The sequence below is a fragment of the Culicoides brevitarsis genome, chromosome 1, assembly GCF_036172545.1.
Source record: "Culicoides brevitarsis isolate CSIRO-B50_1 chromosome 1, AGI_CSIRO_Cbre_v1, whole genome shotgun sequence".
NCBI lineage: Eukaryota > Metazoa > Arthropoda > Insecta > Diptera > Ceratopogonidae > Culicoides > Culicoides brevitarsis.
Window position 1 is genome coordinate 25,518,440 of NC_087085.1, and position 12,040 is coordinate 25,530,479.

The following is a 12,040-nucleotide window of genomic DNA, read 5'->3' on the forward strand; positions in this document are numbered from 1 at the left end:
ATTTTTCTCCTCGAAAAAAAAAATAAAACTTTTTTAATGTTTTTAACGAAAAAGAAAAAAAAAGAATATTGACCTCTTTTGAAAAAAAAAATATCTCACCATATGAAAAATATTCAAATTTGACCTTTTTTGACAAATACAAGATGCAACATCTGTTTCTTTGATTTACGGATCCTGTTTCTTACAAATTGTACCGATCATTGCTATTTATTGATTTTGCGGCGATTTTTTTTTTTATTATTTTTCTGTTAAATATTTTTACAAATCTTAAGGTTTAAGTATTTCTTTAAGTTTAAGTAAGGTTTAAGTATATTTGGTTTTCTGCTGTTTTTCTAAACACTCGACGTATTTGGCATTCGCTCGACTGAGCTGTTTGTGCTTGTAATGACGCTAATTGTCGTTGTTTCTCCTTGTTGGCGACTGGGCTCTGCTGGAGGTGCTCTAACAATTAAATTTCAGTCAAAATCAATTTTTTTTTTCACTGAAAAAGTTTGAAATACTTACGAGGAAGCTCCATGACGTGCTAGAGCAGCTGACATTATATGACTTTGCGTCAGCGGGGAATGACTTGATTGTTGAGGAGCTGATAAGTAATGTAGACTAGGCACGTGCTCGGCCACTTGATAAGCCGTTGAATGTGCTAAAAAATAATTAAATAATTTTGAAACAATTTTTTTTTATTTTTTCAGAGTTTTTGTACCTGGTGGGGGAACTCCTGGATAAATTTTCACTGAAGAATCATGGTGCGCGGCAATTTGCGATGGCAACAAAGGAAATTTGTCTAAAAACAGGAAAATTATTAGCAAAAAACTTTATTTTTTGAATAGATGAATTACCATTTTTTATATGAGCACCTCCGTGATGCGACCATCCTGACATGACGTGACTAGACATGTCTGAAAAAAGTTTTAATTCATAAATATTCACGAAAAATTATATTTTCACGAAATTTCTCACCTTGTGGCATTTTCATGGAGTTTTGCGACTTTGGTTTGCGTTTCCGGGTTTGAATTCCGTCTTTTTTCATCGAGTGCGGTCGCAAAGTGCCATGTAACTTGAAGTATAAGCCGCATGCGTTGCAAACTGGTTCACCATTGTTATTTCGACGCCACAGCGTAGTGGCGTTCGTTGAGCAGTTGGCACACGTAACATTCGAACGGTTCGATTTTGCTGCAGGATTTTGATGCTAAAATGTTAAAAAATACAAAAATGTTGTAAAATTTCATTTCAAATCCAATACTTACGGATTGCGTTTTTGCTTTTTGGGTTCGAGTGGATTGCGCTCGTGTTTGTTGCATTATTTGTGGTGAATTTTGGTAACATTTCAAGCATATAAGGTATCCACGATTGTCCATAGTGTAAGATGTCGTTATTGATGAGCACCCGGGGCATTCTCTCGGCTGCTCAGGAACTTCAGAAGTGTATCCTTCAGGTATCCATTGTGCGGCTCCATTTGGGAGATAGTCATTGTTTTCGATGACAATTGCTCCATTTAACTAAAAAAATTTTAAAAAATAGTGAAATTTTAGTTAAAAATGTTTAAGGCGACTTAAATTTAATTTAACTATACATTAAAAAGTGATTAAAAGTGAACGGAAAAATAAAGAAAATTCAGAACAAAATTTGCCAAAATAATCATTTTTCACAATAAAATTGCAAATTTTCTAAAAAATTTTATTTTCTTATTATAAAATCGAATTTAGTGCATTTTTTTGTAAAATTTTAAAATAAATTTAAAAAATAAAGCACTTACGTTATTGGCATCGATTCCTGTGACATTTGGGTGCCAGTATGGGTTGTCTGTCTTACAATATGTCGCATAAATTTGTTGTTGATTAGGCGAGCCCTGTTGGACTGTCGTATTTTCATACATTTGCTGCACATTAGAAAATTGTGAATATTGGTGTTGTTTTGTTTGTGGCACCGCACTGGATAACGTTGGATCATCTAAACATAAAAAATACTCAATTTCACTAATTTTCTTGAAAATCTCGTAAAAACTTACTTTTGTACAAAACATGATTCGGTGGACTTCCACTCGTTTGAATGTAGTAACCACTTTTAGGAGCTCCCTGACCCAAATATGCCAAACTGCTGGTGCCTGATTGATATTCCTCCAAATTCGTGAAGAAACTTTGACCAGAGTTTTGCATCGGCTCCAAGTTTGTGTATTGCGTTTTTGGTTCTCCCGCACTTTCCACCATTTGACTTGTTTCCGCAGACTCTGAAACTTGGTAAATTATGTGTTGTGGCTGGTGTTGCTGCGCTGCATGTGCTTCGCCTTCAATTTCCGTTTTCACTTGAGACGAATGTGGATGCGAGTACGAATGGTATCGCGAATGGAAACGCTCGTTCACGGGATGCTCGTAACGAAGAATTTGCGGCTGATAACGGACGTAGTCGTCGTTTTCTTTCACTTGGACAAAAACTGCTTGGTGTGATTGCAAGTTGATTCCGTTTATTTTTGTTTCGATGTCACGCGGTGATCGATGCTGATTGACGACTTGGTTGTAGGAATCTTCCGTGGCAGCAGATACCGGAGTAGGTTGTTGGGCATATTGCTGACCTGAAACTGCGATAGCAGAAGCGATACTTTGTGGATGGTACTCCGCCGATGTTTGGGCATAATGTTCGGGCTGTTGGTTCTCCGATATTTCTCTAAAAAAATAGTTTTTATAAAAATTACTGTAATTATTTTTCAAAAAAAATTTGACTTTTTTTTTATGATACCTATATTATTTTTTTTCAATTTTATCTAAAATGTTCTTAAATCAATTTTAAATATACAAAGATCAATTTAAAAAAAAATTCAAAACAACAAAAATGTTGATTAATGGTCAAAAATTGTTTAAAATTTGGCATTTTGTAATTAGTATGATAATAAGTATTTCAAATGCACAGTAAAAAATCTACCCTGATACGTGGCGCGAGATGTGGAAATTTGATATTTTTGGCTTTTCTGAAGCAATGGTAGGTTTGCGGGCATATGTTTGTTGACGTAAAATGATCTACTACCTAGTGAAAAAAATTTTGATTTTCTACCAAAAATTCAAAATTTGCTTGTAATTCATGAAAATCGCCAAAAATCGAAGTTAAGGTGAAATTTTTTGAAAAAAAATTTTGTTCACTAGAATTGTTATGATATGCCCGCAAACCTACCATTGTTTCAGAAAAACCAAAAATATCAAATTTTCACATCTCGCTCCACGTCTCGCGAGATTTTTTTTACTGTGTATTGAGATCCAAAGAGTTTTTTTTTGTCATTCAAAAATATCCTGAATTCTCCAAATTTTAAATTTCCATATCTTTCAACGATTTGGATTTTGGCTAAAAAAACAGCATTTTCACATTTAATTTCTTACCTTATATGACCTGACTCGGTTATCATCCGTTGATGTCGTGCCGCTGCAACACCAGTCGTTGCCTCCTCTTTCACCTCCTCAGATTTAACTTCGGCCGGTTCGTCCTTTGGCTGAGCTGATGACGGTGATTCCTTTCCCTCGTCTTCTTGCATCGTTGACGATTGCTGTTGCGGCGGTTGTTCCATCTGCATTCATTTAAATTACATTAAATACTGACTGATTCGAAAGATTTGTAAAAAAAAGTGACAAGTTTCCGTTTATTTGTTTAAACAACAACACAAATTATTAATGTTAAAGTCAATAAAGCCTCGTATTTCTAGTCGTTCTATGGACAAAGTACAGACGAAGCAAAGCGAGAGCACGCGTCACTCATATATTCATAACGTTGCCAGAGAATCCCTTTCCTGTCTTTTACGTCATTCCGACAAACAATGAGTAACCACAGCTGAACAAGCCTCTAACGAGTTCAGCGCGTCGTTTTCGTCACCCGCATGACTAAAGTACGGCTGAAATGTCTTGAAATTCACATTAATTGCGTCTTGTACTTGTCATTTTCTACATGAACGACCAGAACACGGCCGAACGAAAGTAAAACAAGAGAGAGATGTAATTACAACAGGAAACACTATGTTTGTACGGAAACAAGTATAGCATATACCTAAGTCACATTAACATTCAAACAATTCAATTGTGAACATTTTTTCGTGTTTTGTTTATTGTTTTTGTATTGCCAGAAATATTTTTTTAATTTTTTTCTTGTCAAAAAAGTGTGCCAAGTGCCGACTTTCCGATAAAGGGAGAAATGTCATATTTCAAAAAAAAAAAAGATATTTTAAGAAAATCTTTCATTTTTAGTTTGTGGTTAGAAAAATTTCTTGGAGTCATAAAATTAATGGATTATGTACCGCACGATTCGGGTCAAAATTATCACCATTGTGATTAGATAATTAGTCGTTTTGGCCCAATTTTAATGGATCATCTGCCTATTTTTTTCATACACCTGCAAGTCGCCGTTTCGGAGTGGCAAGAAAAAATCCTGGCAACCTGTCTTTTCATGCCTTTTAACGTATATCAACGATGAAAATTGATTGAAAAGTTCACTAACTGATAACTTTATAAATAAATAGATGATCAATTTCGGGCCGAACCCAAATTAACCTCGAGTTAAGTTGATTAAAAAAAAAAAGAAGTAAGAAGGGCCATTACCAAACCTTTGTCAACTTGTGTCGTCGTTAGATGCACATTTTTTTGTACTGTAAGACGTCTTGTCTAATCAACGTGGCAGTTAAGATAATTCGAAATGTTTAAATGAGCATTACTATCAATTTCTCCTCTCCATATTTTAGTTGCTTCACTCACGTGGTTGGCAGTTGATGCATATTGCCCATTATTAGACGTTGAATACCGAGGTGAGGCAAAAGTTTTTTTTTTATAAAAATAAATTTTATATATAGAAATATAATGAAAATCATTTTTCTTCTTTATTCATAGGACACATCAACGACGAATAAATGGCCAGAATTTTTTTGGGTGTGTGTATGTTCGTAAAAAAAAAATATATAATAATGGAAGATATCTAATCAATTTATTATTCGATGATGGTTGTTGACGAGGCGTCTTCGTTGTCAGCTATCAAAAATTGGAATCTCAGTTTTTAACCTTTTCAAAAATAAATATTTATCATTTTTTGATAGCTAGCTGGCTGCTTAATAATAATAATAATGAAATAATCTAATCAACAGCTCTAAAAGACATCAGGCTTAAGCATTTTTTAATACAATACACAAAAAAATATCGATAACTTATCGTCTTTTGATTGTCATGTCATAAAAACTGTTGAAAAAAACGCACGTTTTATTCGTTTTTTTATTAACTTATTTGCAAAGCAAAATTTTCAGATACCTACGTCAAAAAATTTATCTAATATTTACGGAAGAGTTCCCTCGAAAACAAAAAAAGCACGCAGATAAAGATGATAAAGAAAGGAAGATATGATTCGAAATGCACGATAATGCACAAGATATCAATCGCCGTCGTAATAAGATATCAAAAAAAAAAAAACTTTTCGGGGTAACACGGAGAAGATAACTTTTGTAAACAATAAATATTATTAAATGTTATCTTAACTTATCATCGACCGGCAGCAGCGAGCGGGAGTCTGTTTGTCTTGCGTGCCTGCTTGCTAGATTATGCTTGCCAATCAACTGTAGTATTTAGGAGTGGCGCATCTCTCAATCAAGTCATGCAAAAAAAAAATCTGGATGGATAATAATTGATTTACAAAAAAGTTCCACAACACAAGAAATCAATGCAGACACGCTAACCACCACAAAAAGAGGTAAATTAATAAAAAATAAAATAAAATGATAAAAGAAGCCGCGCGTAAATATTTCCTTTTAATAGACAACATTCATCTTATACAGACGATTTTTTTTTTAATTTTCTCTTCTTTTTGGAATATTCTTAGTCTGAGTTTTTTAAACTCTTTTTTTTTTTTGTTTTATATATAAAAAGAGCCGTAGATAAGTGAATGAATTTCAATTTGCATTAACATGTGTTTTCTATTAGGTATGAATATTTAATATTAAGAATAAAATGTAACAAAAAATTACAATAAGGAATTTGCTGCATGTCAAGTGAGATTTTAGATGGACCTTTTACAAATTTAAAAATTTTATAAATAATTTTGTTGAAAATTTTGAATTATAATGGTGATTTATATTCATCATTACCTATTATTAAGAAAAAAAAATTTTTTGAAAATTTAGGTAAGTGAAATATTTCAGAAAAATCATTTTAAAGAAAAAGATTTTTTTAAATTTTCTTGTAAATAAATTAGTATTTTTGTTTTGATGTCACAGTAAAATATAAATTAATAATAAGCATTAATAAAAAATTTAATTTTAAAAACTTTTTTTTATTTTTTACGAAAAATTAATTCATGATAACTTGAATTGAATTGATTGAAAACATTAAATAAACAAATTAAGTAGCAATTGTTATTATTTGAAATATTTTTAATTAAATAAAATATATAAAATATTAACTTTAATTAATTAATTAACGTTAATTTTATGATAACTTGTTAATTTTTTGAATTCTTTTGACAATTGATTTCCTCAATTAAAATTTTATAATAAAAATAAAATTTCCTCGACAATTTCATGAAAATTTAATTCTTATATGTTCAAAAATTATTGTCACTTAATTGAATTTTATTACTCATGAACTATTTTCTGATGTTACAAAATTGCAAGTTTATATTTTATTTTATTTTTTAAGAAAAAATTTTGCATTTGTTTAAAAAAAATCTTAAAATATTATTTTTATCATGGCGTATCTAAATTTTAATTTTATTATTTGGATATTAAATTAACAAATTAATTACTTTTTATAATAAAAATATGACAAAATAAAACATTTGTAATAATAATCATAAATTATCAATAATAATAATACATAAAAATGAAAAAAAAAACTAAACATTCGCGTGCCATACCAGCTTTTGTTCAAACGAAAAAAAAACATATAAAAACTCAGGTAACATTCAACTTTTATAACGACACAAAACGGAAATAAAAGTTTACAAAAAATGACAATAAAATAAATAAATTGTCTATTTTAGATTAGAATCATGCAATGCTCTCTTGCCTATAGTTACTTTGCTTAGAATGCAAGATAACCATCTTATTCTCATAATGTTTGTTTGTTTTATATTTTTTAGGTTAAATACCAAAAAAGAGCATGAAAAAAATATAATAAAAAAATCATCAATGAATTGCTAGACATGTAAAACGTCTGAAAGGTGTAATAAATTTTATTTTACAATCGTTTAAATTTTACGTAATTCTTTAAGGATATGTGCGACCAAAATTACAGGTAAATTTTACGCCTAATTGGTTTTTTATTTTAACTTTAAAAGTTTTTTTAACGTCCAGGACACTTAAAAAAAATCAGACAAAATTTATGATGGTGACAGAAGTTTGTCTGTGTGGACTTGATTCATACTCAATGGAATGTTACTGATGTTTTAATTAAAGTCAGTTTTTTTACCTTTACAAGATCCTGCTTAATCTGGAGCACCATAATTTACAAGTTGTATTTTTAATATTTTTATTATTCAAAAATATTATCTTCCCTTTGATTAGATGTGTCTTAATCAGTTCACCTTATTATCACAACTGACCACTGATTTAATTTAAAAATGTATCAAAATTGAGCAGTTCTTCGCGGTGCTGCGTTGATGGACGCGTTATCAAGAAAAAACGCACACAAAATAAAATTGCCACCTAAACACCTGAACGTTCAAATACTTTTTAATCAGCGACACTTGGAAGCGCGTCAAAGTTTTTTATTGGAAAATCCGTTGATGTGTGAGCGAGAAACGGTCGAGTGTGTGTGCCTCGAACAAAAAATGAGCTGTTGGTAATCATAATTGTGTGCAATGATAGGAGCCATAATAATTTTCTGTTGTTTACGCATCTTATCTTATCTTTTCATAAAAAATAAAATATATATAACACAGTTGACAAACAATGCCTCAACTCGTACACTTTCACAGATACCGTGGGTTCACTTCGTTTTTCCTCCTTATTTCTCCATATTTTTTTTTTTGAATTTTTTCAGTAAAAATATTTTATTTTTCCTTTTTCTTATATTTTTGCAAATTATATATTTTTAACATTTCAAAAAAATTTTTTTACAATTTTCACTATTTAAATACTTATTTTCATTTATTTTATCAAAAAATTACAAAATTTTTCATTATTCAATTCTTTCTCATTTTATCATTTTTTGCTTTGATTTTGTTTAAATCAGTTTTTTAACAAGCTTTAGAAAAAATCATCATCGATCATAATTTTTGCATTTTTTTATCAACTTTTAATTTTTTTTTAATTATAAAATTTAATTACCTCACATTTTTTAAATAAAATTAATTAATCAAAATTTAATTAAAACATTAAAATTTAAAAATCAATATAAAAAGCAACGACCAACAATCAAAAAATTAAGAAAAATTGGAAAGTGAAAAAATGCAAAAAAAAACATAAAAAAATTCAAAATAAATAGAAATCGTAGAGGAAAAATTCAGTGAACACACGGTATATGAACGTATTTCATCATTTTTTGTACGCATTTTTTATGACAGACTTGTTGATAACGCAAGTCATTGGCGGGCTACAATGATGAAACCTTAAATTTTTCGTGAAACGAGCTACACGAGCAAGCTAGCAAAAGGACAAAGACCAAGATTCGTTTCTCATTTTTTATCTTATCAGTCACGTAGACACCTTGTTATCAGCCTTAACACCTTACTTGACTTCCAACTGAAGCTAGGTGCCCAAGTAGATAACAAGAGCACCAATCACACATAGTTGTTTGCAATCAATTCATCGATAAAACAAACCTTTTGCTTGCATTTTGAGACATTTTTTCCACTAAATAGCTTCTTGTTCCACCGTTAATGACTTTGCTGCCTAGCTTAATGACTTCTTTCGCTGCTTTAATTTCTAATAAATTATCAATTTTTTCTGCTTCTATTTTTAATCCATTATACAAAAAATAGATTATATTCAAAAAAAAGTCAGACACGTGACATTTTTTTTGCCTTTTCATCCAATGTCGTCTTTAATCTCTGCAGATTTATGATGTCTATTAATAGCAAGTTTTTCATTCGCCAGTTTTTTTCCATACTTTCAGCTTAAAATTTCAATAAAATTAAAATTAACTTCTTCTTCTCCTGACTCCTCAACACCTACTGCAGGAGTTGTTAGTGTTAACATGTCTCTGTCTGATAACTTATCCAAAAAAAAAAACTTAATATCTATCTTGATATGGGCAATTTTTGTTTACCCAAAGAGCTGCCCGGCAAGTAAGTGAATAAGCACAATGGAGATAGTAGTGTGATAATGATAATTAGATAAGTTAAAAAGTTATCAATTTGAGATTTTTGTAACTGCATCGCCGACAACGACGTATGAATGTTGTTCTTTAAGAGACAATCAACTGCGAATCAAAATCCAGATAAAATGTGTGTAAAGAAGGATGATAAGTGCTTTCAAAGGTCCCGTATACGCAACAGAAATGGTAGAAAAATTTAAATACAGATAATGAAGGTGATATGCGAGATACCCAGATATGATAAGAAAAGTTTAGTTTAGGATGATTTTGTCGCGTAGAGCATTCCAAGTGGATTTAGTTGTTACAAAAACGGTGTTGAGCTTACTTAATCTTGTATGGTGCTTGATAAAATGCATTTATTCAAAAATCATTGATTTCGTGAAAATTAATTTCGTTGGACAGTGACAAATTTCAAGAATGAATTAAAATTATTTTGACTAATCATGGCAAAATTATGCATTAGTAACAGAGTTTTATGCATTTTAAATCGGGAAATATGCCAAAATTATGCATTTTATGGATAAAATATGCTTTTTTATGTGTTTTTAAAAATAATAAATTAAATAATAAAGTTACAAATAAATTATTTATAAATACGTTTATAATGCATTTTGATGTTTTAATATATACTTTTAAAGCTGATTAACCCTAAAAAATTTGTAAAAATGATTTTTTTTTATTTTTTAAGGTTAAAAAATTTAGATTTAGACAGCAAAATCAACAAAATTAAAAAATACGATTTTCAAACAGATTTTTAGCTTACTTAATTTTAAGAAGTTTAGTCTGTTAATTTTAGCTAATATTTTATTAATCAAATTAAAATATATTTTTTTGAAAAAAAAAAAAAAATTAAAATAAATAAAATAAAATGATATGGCGAAATTTTTGAAGAATTTAGCAAGCTTACTACGTTTCTTTGCAAAAGTAATACAAAATAGTTAAAACGAATTGTACAAAATTAAAGAATTGCATCAAAATTGAAAAGTCAAATTATGCAAAATGAAATTTGTTTCAAAATTGCATGAAACAAATTTTCCTCTATTGAGTTTTTCGATAAAACGACTCTAAAAAGAAATTTTTTGCAAAAAAATTGAATTTAAGGTGATGTTTTTTCCTTAAATTTGCTGTGTTTTTTTTTTAAATTACAGAACTGTGGATAGAAAATCCCTCTTTTGTAATTTAATTTTTTTATCACTAAAGAAATTTATCGAAAGCCCCTCCTGTCTCTTGCTATCAAAAGGTTCTTTTTTTATTAAATTTACAGTGCAATGGAAATTTGTTTCTCAATCGAGTTTATCATATATTAAAAAATATATATAACAACGATGCACCTTAAACAAACAAAATGAAAGATATTCGTTGCGTTTATAGAGCAGCCGTTGAATTTTATCTCCTTTTTTCGTAGAATAAAATTTCAGTCAGATAAAAGTGTCCGCCACATAGAAAGAACAGACAATTTAGTTATTATTATTATGATGGTAAATAATATTATCAAACTTTTCGTTATATTATCTTGTAATTTTTTTTTTCATAATATAACTTTATCGCACTGTTTGTATCCATATTGCTTTTTAACTTTACAGAGTCGACGACTATCTAGCGCAATTATTGTCGATTTTGTGTGAAAATTCACCGGAGATTAGTCTTGGTAGAGATTTCTTAAAGAACGGTCCGGAAAAAAATCGTACAAAGACATCACCACTCCCTTGAAGGGTCTTTGTTGAAGCATTTCATTGTGAAATACAAAAGTTGGAAGTGACTCAGCCGAAATTAATGATCATTTATCACGAAATCAATTGATGATATTGGTGCGCGTTTGATAAGTTTATTTTTTTCGGAGTGTAATAAAAAAGTGTATGATGAAAAAAAGAATAAAGTAAAATTACGGCATCAATCGAATAATAATAAAAATGTCAATTGATAATAAAATTTGTGGCCTATTGGTTGATTTTGTTTTTTTTTTATTAAGTATCCAGTTGGCATATTGAATTGAAAAGAAAAACAAAATGGAGTCAAGTCACGGTTAATTAAGTTCAACAATAAATTGCATATGGTTCTTACCATTTTTCTGTTTTTTATAAATTTTTCACTTTCTAACAAAAAATTTTATAGAAAAAAACTAAAAATTACTAAAAATATTCCTGTCACTGATATGTGCGATAAAAGTGTTATCTAGATCACGCCCAATGTGAAACTGATAACGAAATTCATATAAATTCTACTTTATATCAGAAATATTTGTTTAACACAAAATGTGAGCATACACAGGGAGTCTCGTCGTCGTTGTGCGCTTCATTTCATTTGTTACAAAAATTTTTAATAAAAAAAAATAAGGGAGACGACGACTAATATGAGCCTCACTCAAAAAAAAATGTAAAGTAATTTATGAAAATGTAGAATTGAACAAATATGAGCAAATGCAAGGCGGGTAATTCACAAGTTTTATCGTTTACTTTGTACCTCGTCATATTTTATTGAAATGCAAATACTTGGTGTATGCAATGATGATGAATGTCTAACGACAAAGCCACTCGAAACGTATTTGCTTATTAATTTTATTATGAAAATGATTTCATTTTATTATTATTTTACTTGCGGCTAAAATTCTATTGATTTCCCGTAACAAATGAACATTAAAGTTATTTTATTTATTAAACGACGACGCAAAGAAAGACGAGATAGAAGCGATAAGAATTTGCAAAAAATCGCAAGTCCCTTACTTACAGTCACATTGGTACCTACACGAGAAGAGACGAGAAAATAAAGCAGACATTTTT

The 12,040-nt window shown here is 29.7% G+C and overlaps 1 protein-coding gene across 2 annotated transcripts; it reads right to left on the reverse strand.

The window, feature by feature from the left end:
* Positions 1-233: 233 nt before the first annotated feature.
* LOC134827795 (uncharacterized) lies at positions 234-11,444 on the reverse strand. 2 transcript variants are annotated; one of them, XM_063840629.1, is made up of 10 exons: positions 11,325-11,444; positions 3,363-3,547; positions 2,006-2,658; positions 1,754-1,947; positions 1,245-1,496; positions 958-1,186; positions 837-896; positions 701-781; positions 505-640; positions 234-441 (listed from the first exon to the last, which is right to left on the reverse strand). In XM_063840629.1, the coding sequence occupies exons 1-10, from the start codon at positions 11,325-11,327 to the stop codon at positions 333-335; spliced, it is 1,902 nt and encodes a 633-aa protein (XP_063696699.1). In that variant the 5' UTR covers positions 11,328-11,444; the 3' UTR covers positions 234-332. The 2 variants fall into 2 exon arrangements, with proteins under 2 accessions (XP_063696699.1, XP_063696698.1); XM_063840628.1 differs by lacking the exon at positions 11,325-11,444 and adding an exon at positions 7,416-7,882.
* Positions 11,445-12,040: the final 596 nt, after the last annotated feature.